The following is a 15,376-nucleotide window of genomic DNA, read 5'->3' on the forward strand; positions in this document are numbered from 1 at the left end:
GCATCATCGCAGAAACACACTGCTATTGGGAAGCTCTCTAACAAACTTTAACGAGCACCATTCAAGCCTCCTTCTGTAATGAGCAGACATCGCTGCCCTTGAGTTCTCCTAGTCAAGGTCATCGTACAGGTCATTCTGCTTGCGTAATGATGCTGTTTACAATGCGTATTCCAACTCAAAATCCCCTCAGAGGATTAATGATTAAAAGCAGTGATGATCAACCCGAAGGCTGATCTAAACCCAGGAGAAATATCAAATTACAAAGACACACGTCTGACAAAATATAAAGGGGAACAAATCAATACTGAGGCTACTACAGTCCTATTCCTTCTGCATTGTTTGTGCTGTAAGGAAAGGGAAGTGTTGGGTCTCCAGAGGGTCATTTTATGAATATTTATTAAGGGAAACAGCTCAGCTGAGAAGGATTGCCGGTTGACCCTGTAATGTGAAATTGTGCATGTCATGTTTAATAGTTCTTGTAATGATTCTTGTTTGACTGCTCAGTGAACCAGCCTTCTTATGTGGCCTCGGGCTCTTCCTGCTTGGTTCAGGTCAAATATAACACCAGCCCTCACATACAGCCTCAGTTATACACCTTAAACTCCTGCAGAATGGCTCCGTCACCCTGACTCACTGCCTCTCAGCTGTTTAAGAAATAGATTTTTTCCTAACCTTCAGTTAAAGCTGTCCTTGTGGTTACAATACACTTACACACAGCAGATTCTGCCGTTCTCAATGGAGTTACCAGTAGTCAGCGATGGTATTCAGCTGGCCGCATACAGACCCAGCATCCCTCTGTCAGCAGGCAACGGGAAGGCAACACCTGGAGGTTATGATCAGTCTGGTTACCATCAGTGTTATGGTGATGTGAGCAGCGTAGCATCCTGTGGATCGGATGCTCGCACTGGCTACGAGACTCTGGATTCTCCACCACACTACGACTTCTACGCCAACACCGAGGTGTGGGGCCGACGGAGGCGCTTCAGACCCTCTCTGTACCAGCTTCACGCAAACCCTGAGGTATGATAGTCTACTTTTTATCAGCTAGTGTGTTCTTCTCTCTTTTAATTGACAATTTGTTTTTTTTTTCACAACCAAAGTGCATTTTAGCCTCCACTGAATCTGTTTCAATTGCCTAAAGCAAACCGTGATCCCATGATGCATCAGTTTGGTTCCAGCTCTCTTTTTTATAGTAATTTTTTTTTTTACTTAGTGTAATAAACTTGAATTATTTTCTAATATTTGCATGGTTTAATCTTCTTGGAACACCATGACATACTGTTCTTTAATATTAACTCAAATTAAACAACTCTGTATATGTTGAATCTTCATTTACTGTCTGCTCTCTACAATGAAAAGAAAACCTGTCAGCTCAAGGCAAAATTGCACAAAGATTTCTTTTATAACTGTAACGCAAAAAGAAATTCCTCCGTTTTAGATATAGAAATTCCTCTTCTGTTTCTCCTCACATTTCCTCCTAATTAAAAGGTTTTTATAACTGAAATACACAAACAGACCTTAACTTTTAAGGTATAGGGAGTTGTATGCTGTGTTGATTATTTGGCCTTTTGAGATCAATTTGTGATTCATTTTTGCCTTTAGCAATTAAACTAACTTGGCATTACTTGACTAGGATGACTTCAGACCTCCCTTGTATGAGGAGACAACAGGTGGACAGATGGAAGGAGACAGCCCTGACGAAGACGACGAGGAAGAGCTGAAGGAACCTCCACCTCAGCCTACTCGCTTCGGCTGGGTACAAGGAGTGATGGTAGGTAGGGTTAGACCAGCACGTATATTGGTAGATATTTGTGATGTGATGTTTTTTATACCGTTCTATACATCTTTAATTTAACTACTGCTAATAACTGTCTTTCCATAGATCCGTTGCATGTTAAATATCTGGGGGGTGATCTTGTACCTGAGGTTGCCTTGGATCACTGCTCAAGCTGGTATAGGTATGTTATGGCCAACAAAACTCTCATTCATTCATATATGGTTGATCCATGCTACATATTTTTATTTGCACAGATTTTCTGGAGAGTTGTCCATGAAAGCTTTAGTCAGGCTTTTATTCTTTCTTTCTGTCTCTCTCCTTGTGCCTTTATGTCAGGTCTGACCTGGGTGATTATCCTGGTATCGTCTTGTATAACAGGGATCACCGGGCTCTCGACTTCAGCCATCGCGACCAATGGAAAGGTCAAAGGAGGTCTGTTGCTCACTGATACATTCAACAACCTGCTTATTAAACTTCCATCAAAAAACATACAAACTGTCCCCTGTCTTCAGGTGGGACCTACTTCCTGATCAGTCGCAGCCTCGGCCCAGAGCTGGGTGGGTCCATTGGTCTCATCTTTGCTTTTGCCAATGCTGTGGCTGTGGCCATGCACACTGTGGGCTTTGCTGAGACTGTTGTAGACCTCATGCGTGTAAGTAGGATGCCGTATTTTAATATGTACTGTGTGTGGAGCAGCTTTTACAATGACACAGTGCAGCAAGCACGGATTTCCGTTCTATTTATATAAACCTGTCGTTCCTCTGAACTTTTTTCCTCAGGAAAACGGAGCTGCCATGGTGGACCGAACCAATGACATCCGCATCATTGGCATCATCACTGTCACATGCCTTCTGGGTATCTCAATGGCTGGTATGGCATGGGAGTCAAAGGTTAGCCCAAAAAACATATGAGATGATGGTAAAGGGTCATCGTGGTTGCAACAAATGGTTCTTATACAAAATGTGCTTAAAATGATTTATGATTTATCTCTTGCACTGAATGTTTTACTGCTGCTGATTTAGTTTATTTGGGGAAAATATATACATTTGTTTGCTGTTTTGCCTTAAGCTAGACAATAAGAGTGATAGCACTCATAACCTTTCTGCCTGTGAAAGATTCCTGCAGGCTTTTGTCTCTGGCTTTCGTCTAACCCACATAATTAAAGCACTTGTAAAGCTTAAGCAAAGGAAGATACATACTGGAAATATTTCTTTGCTAGATTTTTGACCTCTGGGTCTGTTGTGAGATTTAACAAGACCCAAGAGCAGTGGCAAAGTGCAAAAGTCATCACCTGTCATACTGAAGAAAGACATAAAAAGATATGTTAGAATGTTCATATACCTGTTTACGCATCCAAGTTAGCTAAGCATGTCCTAGGTAGCACAATAAACCCAAGTTAAATAAGACTATTGTTGTAGGGAGATACAGTATCTTGTTCTTGAAGGTCATGTTTGTGTGCATCCATATGTTTGTATGTGTATTCTGCTTTGTTCAGGCCCAGGTTCTGTTCTTCCTGGTCATCATGGTGTCATTTGCCAGCTACATTGTCGGAACCATCATGCCTGCTTCACCACAAAAACAAGCCAAGGGTTTCTTCAGCTACAAAGGTGACAATGCATCGAATAAATACCATTTTGATGTGATTTCAACGGCATTTTGATTTTGTTAAAAATCAGATTTCACTGAGCTGTTATAAAGCCAGTGAGCTCTCCAGTAAACTGATGATTTCACCCTCAACAGCGGATATTTTTGCCACCAATTTTGTGCCAAACTGGCGTGGGACAGAGGGAAGCTTCTTTGGCATGTTCTCCATCTTTTTCCCCTCTGCTACGGGCATCCTGGCAGGAGCTAACATCTCTGGAGATCTGAAGGTATCATTCTTTCTAAATTCTCTTCAGTGAGTAAGCATCTCCATCACCATCTTATTTCTGCACAAAGGCAAATCTCTCCATTGTAGTAGACATTGTATTTAAATATAACTCAGTATCACCTTATGTTCATTTCTTTTGTCCTCTCTCTTTCCCAGAATCCAACAGTTGCCATCCCCAGGGGAACACTGATGGCAATATTCTGGACGACCCTTTCTTATATCATCATCAGTGCTACCATCGGTACTGAATGTCTTTTTTGCCAAGCAAGTCTATATTTAGTCTGCCTCGTATCCAAACAGTGCATTGGCCTTTCAGTCACCCTGTTGATGTTATTTGCAATAATGACAATCTCAGTGTACATTCTGCCAATACATGGCTTCTTACTAAAGACATTTACTGTAATCATGTGGCACAAAATTATACATGAATAACTCAGGATTTAATGTGCAAAAGACATGATTTTTTTTTTTACTGCAGTTTGTGTGCCTGTTGATCCATGGGAAGTAAAAGTCCAACAAATCTGTGGCTAAAGGTCTGCAAAGTTCCAAACCAGTGTCACCATTCTGCTAGCCACAATTTGTTTACAGTCCTCAAGTACAGTTTTTACTCTAATGTAAAGCAGTGATCGTTTTGCTTCTTGAGGTTAAAACTTTGCACAACGTGAGCGTCTCCTGTGTTTACAGTGTTCAACACAGCATCAACTTGAAATCACAGTCACTCACTGTAGTACTTTAATATTATAGCAGGTTGCATTATCTTAACAGCATTCATAAATTCAGTCTGCAGCTCTACTCACTGAAACAAGGGTGTCACTGTTTAAAGAGGTAGAGTGTGCTTTTTTGTTTGTAGAGTTAACACTAACATCGTTCAGTAACAAGATATTTACCCCAATGATATATAGTTTAACCATACATTAACCTGCAACTCAACTCAAACAACCATCTGACCATCCGTCCATCCGTCCATTATCTGTGGCCAATTATCATTTGCATGGTCATGGGGGTGCTGAAGCAGATTCCAGCTGACAAGTCGCCAGTTCATCACAGGGCTGACATAAAGGGACAAACAACCATTCATACTCATATTTACACCTAAGGGCAATTTGGACGGACCGAGTGACATACCCAGCATGTCTTTCAATTGTGGGAGGAAGCCAGAGTACCCGGAGAGAACCCACGCAGGCATGGGGAGAACACGCAAACTCCCCAGAGAGAGGTCCTGCCTCAGCTCAAACAAATTAGCCAAATATGTCCACTCATTATTGATGAATTATCATCAAGGAGAAGTGATGCGTTGAAGTATTTAACGAGGCTCTTTCTATGAGAACAGGCCCAAGTAGTAGATGTAGTACACAGTGTAATGTCATGTCAGTTGTGACGGACTCTTCCTCTTCCACTATGATCATGGTACAGTGTAATTAAGGGAACATACACCGCTGGACAACAGAAGCCTGACCTCAGCCTCCATCTGGGCAAGCAGAGATGGAGATGTTTATCGACAAATGTATGACTATGAACTTGTGCGACTTAAGATATGGAAACGTTTCAACGATTAAAAACAAAACCAAAATGATCTCCATTTACTATCCATGTATATGTATCCATGCATGCTTGTGTCCATGTGTTTCCTCTCAGGATCCTGTGTGGTGCGGGATGCGTCAGGCCTTTTAAACGACACCATGTCAACGAACTCTTCCAGGGAGGATTGTGTCGGTTTAGCTTGTCACTATGGATGGGACTTCAGCGAGTGCATCAACAACAACACATGCATCTATGGCATGAGTAACTACTATCAGGTCAGCACGAGCTCACTCACAAGGCACGGACCTTAAGTTTAAGAACAGACTTAAGTTTAACCCCCCAGTGAGAGATCAGCCTCCAAGTTAACAGTACATTTGTGTCTCTAGACGATGAGCATGGTGTCCGCCTTCGGCCCTCTCATCACTGCTGGTATATTTGGAGCAACACTGTCCTCTGCTTTGGCCTGCCTGGTGTCTGCTCCCAAAGTCTTCCAGGTACAAACACATGCATGCACACACACACACACGCAGGTATGATACATTTTGTTCAAATGTCATTTCCTTTTTAGCTTCAGTGCAACTTTTTCCATTCGCCTGAGCCCATTCAAACACAAGCTTTTCATTATTATGTTCTCTGCTGTGAAAACAAATTGTTTGATTTTTTTTTTTTACTCTCATTCCCTTTATTTCCTGCGTAGTGTCTGTGTAAGGACAAACTCTACCCTTTCATCGGCTTCTTTGGCAAAGGTTACGGCAAGAATGATGAACCGCTCAGAAGCTACTTCCTGACGTACATCATCGCTGCCTGCTTCGTTCTCATTGGTGAGGCTCTGAAAAGAATCTGCATGAATGGAAACAGGAATGTCATTCTTAAAAAATCTTAAGGATTACAGCTCTAAAAATACTTTCTCTTGGCCAGCTGAGTTGAACACCATCGCTCCCATCATCTCCAACTTCTTCCTCTGCTCCTACGCTCTGATCAACTTCAGCTGCTTCCATGCCTCAATCACCAACTCACCAGGTAGAAACCATCACACCATGTTGGAAATTATATATATGAAACATTTCTGCATGGAAATTTCTAAAAACAACATGTAAGAAAGATTAGCAACAGTGATTGTTTAATGATGTGTCTGTGTAGACATTTATGTTTGTTCAAGTTACATCCTCAAGTGTTTCTTCCTCCCAAACAGCCAGATTACTTTACTAGACATTAGGCTTAATCACAAATGTTAAAAAGAAATCTCAGAGTTGTCCAGATCAGAGCAGAATCCCATGTGACTCCGAGTGTTTACTCCTCCAGAAGGTCTGGCTCTACACCTGGCTAGCAATGAAACATATAAATTAGATTCCAGATTTTAGGGGAGAGTGTGTGGATATGCAAATATAAATGCTGTACAAATATGTGTATCCGTGTGTCCAGGCTGGCGTCCATCCTTCAGGTTCTACAGTAAGTGGCTGTCGCTGCTGGGCTCTGGCTGTTGCGTGGTCATCATGTTCCTGTTGACTTGGTGGGCGGCCCTCATTGCCTTCGGCGTTGTCTTCCTCCTTTTGGGATACACTCTCTACAAGAAGCCCGGTAAAGTCGCACACATACAGACGGACAAAGCACAGTACAGTGTCTCGAACCAAACAGCTGTCTGCCTCCGCTCCATTTTTAACTTGCAACTCTGTGGTCAGATGTAAACTGGGGGTCCTCAGTGCAGGCGAGCTCCTACAACATTGCCCTGAACCAGTGTGTGGGCCTCAACCATGTGGAGGAGCATGTCAAGAACTACAGGTCAGTGAAAGGTTGTGACCACACCCCTAGAGTTGGTCTTTTGTTCTAAATTAAATACTTTAGCTGAGCATAATGGCTCAACTGAAGACCTGTATGAACCAAAACTTCCACTGAGCCTGTCTTGTGTTCAAATGATGAGAAGTGGGAGGCTGTTTAATGAAAACATCCATTAGACATGTAGGAGACATTATGCTCATAAAACCTTAAGTTGGTATGGATTGTCTCACTCCTAAAATAATATTTTTTGGAAAACACTTTGCTGTGAGCAACAAAGTGTTGGTCCAAACTGGTTCTGGTTCTGTCCACACTAAATCCCCCAGCACATATAGAGCTCAGTTATTAACACATTTCATGTGTTAATTCATACAAAAAAGTAAGTAAAAAAGTAAAAACCAGAGGCATGGAGTTACTGGCATTGTTGTGCAGGTTCACACTTGACAAGAGCGAGCTCCAAGCTCAGCTCACAGGGATAAAAATTAACTAGTTCACGTGCATAGCTCCCAGTTTTGAGTTCACAGACCCCAAAAAACAAAATAAGTCACATTCATTTATTCCATAGTCTTATTACTTGTTAGCATTTTTTTAAAAAAAAGCTATGGGGCGCCATTTAGCTCGTTTGGTACAGCGAGCGTCCAATGTACAGAGGATTTGTCCTTGCTGTGGCAGCCCCGGGTTGGAGTCCTGGCTAGGGGCCCTTTGCTCCCCCTCCCTCTCTGTAAATCCATAATGATCGATCTGAAACTAAATGTATAGCTTGATTTTGTATCATTATAACTAAATTGCTCAACATCTAACTCTGACTTTGCTTGTGAACCTGTCAGGCCTCAGTGTTTGGTGCTGACAGGTCCTCCCAGCAGTCGACCAGCTCTGGTGGATCTCGTCAGCTGTTTCACTAAGAGTCTCAGTCTCATGATGTGTGCCAATGTGGTCACTGTGAGTGTCACTCAGCATTCACAGACATATACATATACATCACCCAGTGAAGATTACAATGTTGGGTTGATTTTTGATTCAGTAAAAGAACAGAACAAATATACATACATACATATCTGAAACTGCCATGTTTCAGTTGGTTAAGGTCTGAAACCTTTATCCATTCTACCCTGTCTTTGTCAGGCTGATCCCTCCCCATCAGCAGTTGAAAAGGCGAGCAGCAACACTCCTGTGACCTGGCTGAACCAGCGGAAGGTGAAGTCATTCTACAGGGGTGTGGTGGCTACAGAGCTACGGTCAGGAGTTAACGTGCTGCTACAGGTCAGAACTTCTCGTCTTTTCCCTCCCAGCTGATCTGGGGTCTGTCTCACAAAGCCAGCCTGTCTTGTGGGGGTAAACCCTCGGCCTCAGAGTCAGGTTCACCATGAGTTCAAGTGTCATGATAATTTAGTTAAACCTGAAAGGTATTGCTCAGGATTATAGATAAAAAGCGAGGAAAGAATCGCCTCCTGACCAATCAGCTGTCACGAAATTTAAGTCGACTGGTACGGAATCTCAGTGTTTCCCTGTGGCATTACAAGGTTCATGAGGTTTGTAGGGAACTGGTCTATACACAGATGGCTTCATTGTTCTAGAGCTGTTACTCTGTGCAATCAGTATTTACTCCAGAATGATAAATCAATGCAAAAAAAAAAAAAAAAAAAAGTAGTCTACTGTATTATTTGTATGCGTTTGATAGGTGGATGATAACAAAGCTCAGAAACATGTTTCATTCCTGAGAAGCACATTGTTTCACTCTGGTTTGCAGGGGGCTTATGTTAAATGAAGAATACCACATGACTGGTGACGTCCAACGCTTCAACACTCGCTGTCTGCACAGCATTTCATGCATTATGGCAATTTTGAGGGTTTTTTGCACCTATACTATGTGGTTGGCAAATAAGTGGATAAGAGAACAGAATAATGACAAATGTGGCAATTTACATGGGAAAGACAGTGATATCAAGTAACAATTTAATAAAAGTAAGATTACTTTAATGAATATTATTCTCCATTTTGTGATTGAATCCTTTGAAATGTCACACAGAAATCAACCTAACCCACAGTCACACTCAGACTATCTACAGTAAATATCTTTTCATGTCAGCAAAAATATGTGTTGTCTACTCTTTTTAGACAACACACAACAACAATTCTTTTACAAGACCATTTTTACACAATAAAATCTACATTTAAAGCTGCACTTCTGAACAAATGTATACAGATTCAACAGCACAGAGGTGTCTTGGACTTGGATTGCACACAAATGAGAATAAAACTATTAACAGTGGGGCGTAATGTGGGTGCTATACACTTTTCAAGCCACCAGATGTCACTCTGTTTACTGAGTTTGAAGTGTCATCAGCCCATCACTAGTTTCTACAGTCGAATACTTAGTTAAAGCTTGTATTGCTTACCTTTTACAGCAGCAATGTTAATTTTTCAGCAGGAACCAGTTATTTTGTGTGTCTCATTAAATGTGCTGCTTTGGTTCTGCTGATATTGTTAACACCAGTGTTTCTGTGGGTTTCATCATTTCATCTAATATGAAATACTGAAATGCTTATAAATACAATAAATATTTATCAAATATGCTCCATATCTGATGGCTGCATCAGAGCATTCTTCCATGTGCATAACTGCTCATACTGCAATTGATAGACTGAAGAGTTGCGAGATCATTTTTCCTGGATTGTCAACTGTATTTGCTTTTAACCTGTTTTAACCAGATCATTTCCTTTGAGAACAATGGTCTCTTTTTAAAAAAAGACGACAGCATCATTAAAGCTACAGATGATTCAAAATCATAGTAGATACACACTAAGATATATAATTACTTAAAATACCTACTGACATAGACAAGTGCCAACCCAGTCATCCACCACTGCACTTTTAAGAGCTTTGAAACTGCAGGACTTGTTCTTCATGCCTGATTTTAAAGGTTTCTGAAGGCTGTTTAAAGTGATGGAAGCAAACCTGAAAGAGTTATGTCCCAGTTTGGTCTGGTCACATGGAGCAGACAGTATAAACATATCGCTCCATCTCTGCACTCTGAGAAAGACAGCCAGAAGAATTTTAAGCTGCTTTGTGAAACAATCTACTTCTTCTTCTTCTTCTCACGTTGTTGTCTGTCCACCAGGGGGCAGGTTTGGGTCGTATCAAGCCAAACGTTCTTCTGATGGGTTTCAAGAAAGACTGGCGCACTGACACACCCGAGGCTGCACACAGTTACATAGGAATACTGCAGTGAGTACACTGGGAATTCTTGAACTTCATCCTGTGTAGGTGTGTACCTCTGAACTATTGTTACGGGCTCAGATGATCATAAAGCTGCCCAATGTCAAAGTTCATCATCACCACAATGTGTGTTTCAGTGATGCCTTTGACCTGCAGTATGGTGTGTGCATGCTGAGGATGAGGGAGGGACTGGATGTCTCTCGTCCATCTCAATCTCACGGTGAGAGCCTTATTTCAAATCAGAGCGGAGCGCACTGAGAGTAAATGAACGCTGATCCGTCAGTTTGTTTGGAGCTGACGAGAGGCATGCTGGGAGGAGCTGTCCACATTCATCCATCACCATCTGAGTTAGTGCCTTCAAGAGTATCCACATACGTACAGCCATTTCTTCTGTTTTTATTTCAGTTAATCGAGGCTTCAGTGAAGGACCAGAGGGTATCAACATCATCTCTGCCCCTCCCTGCATTCAAACAAGCATTGCCTGTACGTGGATGCATTATCATATCCTTAGGATTCATTTCTGTTATGCTTCAAATCAAATCTTGAGCAAAAGTTGGCGTCAAATCCAGGAAAAATAAAGCTTTAAATGGCATGAAGTTACTGTTCTTACCATTTTGAACTGAAACACCCAGAAATCCTAAAAATTGATGTGATTAAAAAGATGTTTCTGTGTGTGTTAAAATTGTTTGCAGCTACTGTCTCGCTTGAAGCCGAGCCTCAGCCGAGCACTGTGTTCCAGAAAAAACAAGGGAAGAAGACCATCGATGTGTACTGGCTGTCTGATGACGGAGGTCTGATCATCTCCCCCTGCATTCTTTTGCTCACCACAAGAATAAGAACTTTATACTTCTGCCCCACTTTATTTGACCGACAGCTGTAGTAGCTAGTTGCTAACTGCTTTGCTAACTGAGCTAACTAGCCAACGGCAGCTACAGCGAGAATTTACTCTGGTGATATATGTGATATTTGTTTTGCCAGTTCTAAGATATTGCACTTTTAAAACGTATTTTAAAAAATACTCATATGATATGTTATGTTGAGTTGTATACTTAATAATCCCACAATGTTTCCAACAATTTGCAAACCAGAGAAATCCCTATTCACCTAAGGCAACGATGCATTTCATTCACTTACCTGTCGCCATAACTACCAAGAAAGAGTCAGAGATTGAGGAGGGTATTCAGCGAAAATCAGTTATCTTTAAAACATGACCTTGTCTGTGAACATCTCTGCTTGATTCAGGTGTAGATTGTCATCAGCAAAGAAAGACAAGAATTCCCATGACCCCACACTACTTCTATCTTTTGTTCTATTTTGACTGAGAGACCTGCTCTCAGCAGAAAATACATACTGTGCGGTACACATGCAGCACTTTAACTTGTAGTGGAGTATTTTCACAGTGTGGTATTAGTATTTTACAAAGGATTTCGTTAAGATCTGTGTGTGTGTGTGTGTGTGTGTGTGTGTGTGTGTGTGTGTGTGTGTGTGTGTGTGTGTGCATGTGTGTGTGTGTGTGTGTGTGGTGGGGGGTGGGGGTTTACCAGGTCTGACCCTGCTGCTGCCCTACCTGCTGACTCGGAGGAAGCGCTGGGCCAGATGTAAGGTCCGAGTGTTTGTGGGAGGAGAGACAGACAAGAAGGAAGAGAAGAGGGAGGAGTAAGTTCTTGCATTACCTCGATGTTCAGGGTTTTCTCTCATTTCCACAGCACAGTACAGAACTGTGGAGCTCAATCCAATTATTTAAAGACCTTTTTTGACATCAGACTTTTTGATCAGCACAGTAGGACACCGTTGGAGGGAAAACACAGGTGTAACTAGATAGATTGATGTTGACTCTAGTTCATTTTAATCTGCAATACGGATGCTAAACAAGCTGTAAACACAACAGCGAAAGTGGATGTTGCTAATATGTGCCTGCAGGTCCAGCAGCTTCTCCTGCTGAGTAAAAACATCTGTCGTGATTATGAGACAAATGCTGTGGCTTATGACATTCAGTGAAACTGTTGCAAACCTTTTAACATTATGGATTTCACACTCTCCTTCCAGGGTGCTGGCACTGCTCAAGAAGTTCCGTCTTGGTTTCCATGATGTTGAAGTTCTTCCTGACATCTACCAGGACCCTCAACCTGGAAAGTATGTCTGCCAGAGCGTGTTTTCACGAGAATTAAGCAAAGGAGCAAACAATACGGGAAAAGATCTGTCATCATGCATATCCACACATGATCAGGGTTGAGCTGGGACAACCAACTTTGTTAAAACCCCAGAATGCCAAGGGCCAGTAGAGCTCCAGGCTTACTAACACAAGGGTCCTGCTTAATTACCCTATCCTTAACCCCTAAGCCTGTCCCTCACTTAACGTCCCTGACCTGAGGACATCCTGGATCATGTGTCACAGGTGTCAGTCCAATTTGAAGAGGTTAGCGTGCGATTGCACAGCTGTTTGCAGGCCTTGTTATGAGTCCAATTGTGCCTTGGTAGGCAAAAAATGCTTGTGAGGAAGGCTTTATGTGGTGTGTTAAACATGGAGCTTATTTAGGGTTTTGTTTTTTCCAATCCTGGATTCATGGATGGTAACGCCTGAATAAGTAGTTGACTCTCAAGGAATTCTGACGTTAGCTCAGGGCTAAAACTGCCTTTACTAGGTTTAACTAGAGGGCCAAATCAGATGCAAATGATCCTCATGATTTCAGCTCTGACCTTTTCTTTGTTGGAAAGCTGGCTTTGCAAGTTTTGACAGATAACATCTGTTAGGACGCTAGCTTTGTAACATTGCACATGGTCGTCTCTGTGACACCTGAACTCACAGAACACCTCTACAGTCCACCTATCTTGGACTCAAGTGGCTGGCTCTGTAAGTCCACCTCAACTGTCTGTGATCTTAAGACTTGAGGCACTTTTCTCATGGTCTTATATGTACTCTCTAAAGTAAATGGAATGCAAATGAATGACTGAGACTCTGTGTGTGTGTGTGTGTGTGTGTGTGTGTGTGTGTGTGTGTGTGTGTGTGTGTGTGTGTGTGTGTGTGTGTTTTTAGAGAGAACATCTTGTGTAACAAAATGAGAGGCCGCCTACACAAGATTTCCGCATCTGTCTCTGCTCCGGCTTTAGAAACAAATTAAAACGCAAATTCACTTGACTCCAGAAAGCAAAGGTCATGTAAGGATTGCCTGCAGAATCGTGAGGGCTCTCTAAGCTGATGTGCGCCATAATGTCAAGACGTGTGACAATTTAGCAGCTGCCGGCATCCTCCAGCGCCATTTATTATCATATTTACCGAGGCTGTGCAACCGTAAAAAGCCATCTCTTTTCAGCTTTCACTGCCAAAGTAGGGGTCTGATCTTCTTCGTCTGAAGCGTGTTTTTAAATTAATGGAGCATATGCAAAGAGGAAAGCCCCAGGGCCCGCTTGTAGGTGGTGCAGGCCCTGCATCTAAATTACACTTTATGCAGATAGTACTTTGATTTGAGGATCAACAAAAAACTTGGGAGAGCATGAGCCTCCCAAGATGTTGAACAGTATAAGTCAGCGTCACCCCTGGAAGTCATTGCTACCATTTACTAAAATCCTGTAAATGTTTTTTTTCTGATGCATTGTACGTCTCCAACCTCTCTATATTTGTTACTAAAGACTTCACAGTCAAAATATTATTAACTGTGCCTTGATTCGAGGATGCCAGTTTGTTCCCAATCACGCATCACAACAGCGTCGCCAAAAATAATCATCAATGAAAAAAAAAGAGGGGAACAAATTAAATCGTACTTGTTTTACATTAGTATTTACTTTCTGCGATTACCCATGATCCTCGTGTGTGTCTGTGTGCTCCAGTGTTGATCAGTTTGAGAAGATGGTGGGTCACTTAAGGCTGGATACAAACCCCAAACAGGACCCTGGGTCAACAAGACAGCAGGAGGAGCCGTGGATGATCACTGACCAGGACTTAGAGAGGAACAAGGCCAAGGTGTCTCTCTCGTTCTCTCTCTCTCTCTCTCTCTCTCTCTCTCTCTCTCTCTCTCTCTCTCTCTCTCTCTCTCTCACACACACACACTGAAACACACACGCAACCTGACTCATACACATTTGGACAGAGCACATGTAGAATTGAAGAAGAAGAGGTAACAAATATTTCTTATGACTGAAATTGCAACCTTTCTCTGTGGGCTTCAGTCTCTCCGTCAGATCCGTCTGAATGAGGTCCTGCAGGATTACTCCAGGGAAGCTGCTCTCATTGTTGTGTGAGTACAGTGGGTCTTGTGTCTAGGTTGTGGGAGCGCCACTTTATTAGAAGGTAGGCAAGCCAGAGTACAGGGAGTGACTGTGTAATTACATGGCACGCCAGCTGCACCACGCCCCTCACTCACATTTTTAAACCTGACTGCATGAACACACTGAGTACAATCACGTCACCTGCGGGTTGTGTGTGTCTCCTGGCAGCACCATGCCGGTCGGGAGGAGAGGAGTGTGTCCCAGCACTCTCTACCTGGCGTGGCTGGACTTCTTGTCACGTGATCTGAGACCTCCAGTCCTGTTGGTCAGAGGAAACCAGGAAAACGTCCTCACCTTCTACTGCCAATAAAATGCCTTCATGCTCACTAGCACCCTGACAATTTTCATCCTGACTATACAGGTGTCAGTGCCTTCATGACTGTTGATGTTGCCTGTAATTATGATTCCTGTATCCACCGTGTTGTTCTTTAATTCATATTCTAGAGGTACTGCAGAGGTGAATCACTCTCTGGGATATATTTACAGTTCAAGACATTATTGAATTTAAAGGCTGTTAGGCACCAGAATCATTTTATTTCATTTCTGAACTTTTTTCTTTAGATTTATCGCACAAATATGGATTACTGTAGTTCACTTTGATTATTGTTACTAATATTGTGTGTGTGCCTGTGTGTGTGTGAGAGAGAGAGAGAGAGAGAGAGAGAGAGAGAGAGAGAGAGAGAGAGAGAGAGCAGTTGAACGTGGTTGTGTCAGTTGTTAAAGACATTCTTTTTGACACTATGAATGTCCCTGAAGCTATGGACTGCTTCTTTATAGCTCCGAAAATGCAGAATAAACATGCAGATGATTATTTTTTGGTGCATCTTTCCATTTATGGCAGGAAATTGCTATGCTTTAAGATTACTTGCATGTCGATTTCAAGCTGTTCAAAGCTCAACTAAGATGATGTAACTTCAGTGTGTAAAGGGAGTTCTGCTGTCAGAGACATGACTGCA

At 42.2% G+C, this 15,376-nt stretch overlaps 1 protein-coding gene across 1 annotated transcript; it reads left to right on the forward strand.

Moving 5' to 3' along the window:
- The first annotated feature begins 575 nt into the window (after positions 1 to 575).
- Positions 576 to 15,233, forward strand: slc12a3 (solute carrier family 12 member 3). The gene is made up of 26 exons (XM_037106804.1): positions 576 to 1,020; positions 1,634 to 1,771; positions 1,883 to 1,958; positions 2,114 to 2,209; positions 2,290 to 2,429; positions 2,557 to 2,667; positions 3,273 to 3,384; positions 3,518 to 3,648; positions 3,804 to 3,888; positions 5,283 to 5,443; positions 5,555 to 5,662; positions 5,866 to 5,989; positions 6,087 to 6,188; positions 6,591 to 6,746; positions 6,848 to 6,947; positions 7,769 to 7,880; positions 8,064 to 8,201; positions 10,060 to 10,166; positions 10,295 to 10,377; positions 10,563 to 10,640; positions 10,850 to 10,948; positions 11,702 to 11,813; positions 12,204 to 12,290; positions 13,983 to 14,115; positions 14,322 to 14,389; positions 14,589 to 15,233. The coding sequence occupies exons 1-26, from the start codon at positions 736 to 738 to the stop codon at positions 14,728 to 14,730; spliced, it is 3,084 nt and encodes a 1,027-aa protein (XP_036962699.1). The 5' UTR covers positions 576 to 735; the 3' UTR covers positions 14,731 to 15,233.
- Positions 15,234 to 15,376: the final 143 nt, after the last annotated feature.

The sequence above is a fragment of the Acanthopagrus latus genome, chromosome 8 (assembly GCF_904848185.1).
Source record: "Acanthopagrus latus isolate v.2019 chromosome 8, fAcaLat1.1, whole genome shotgun sequence".
Classification (NCBI taxonomy): Eukaryota; Metazoa; Chordata; class Actinopteri; order Spariformes; family Sparidae; genus Acanthopagrus; species Acanthopagrus latus.

Excerpts from the sequence above, each read along its gene's own strand:
- slc12a3 (XM_037106804.1), top strand. The coding sequence starts at position 736 with ATGGAGTTACCAGTAGTCAGCGATGGTATTCAGCTGGCCGCATACAGA. Across the intron at positions 2,210-2,289 it reads CAATGGAAAGGTCAAAGGAG|GTGGGACCTACTTCCTGATC; the intron begins GTCTGTTGCTCA and ends CCCTGTCTTCAG. Across the intron at positions 5,663-5,865 it reads CTGCTCCCAAAGTCTTCCAG|TGTCTGTGTAAGGACAAACT; the intron begins GTACAAACACAT and ends TTTCCTGCGTAG.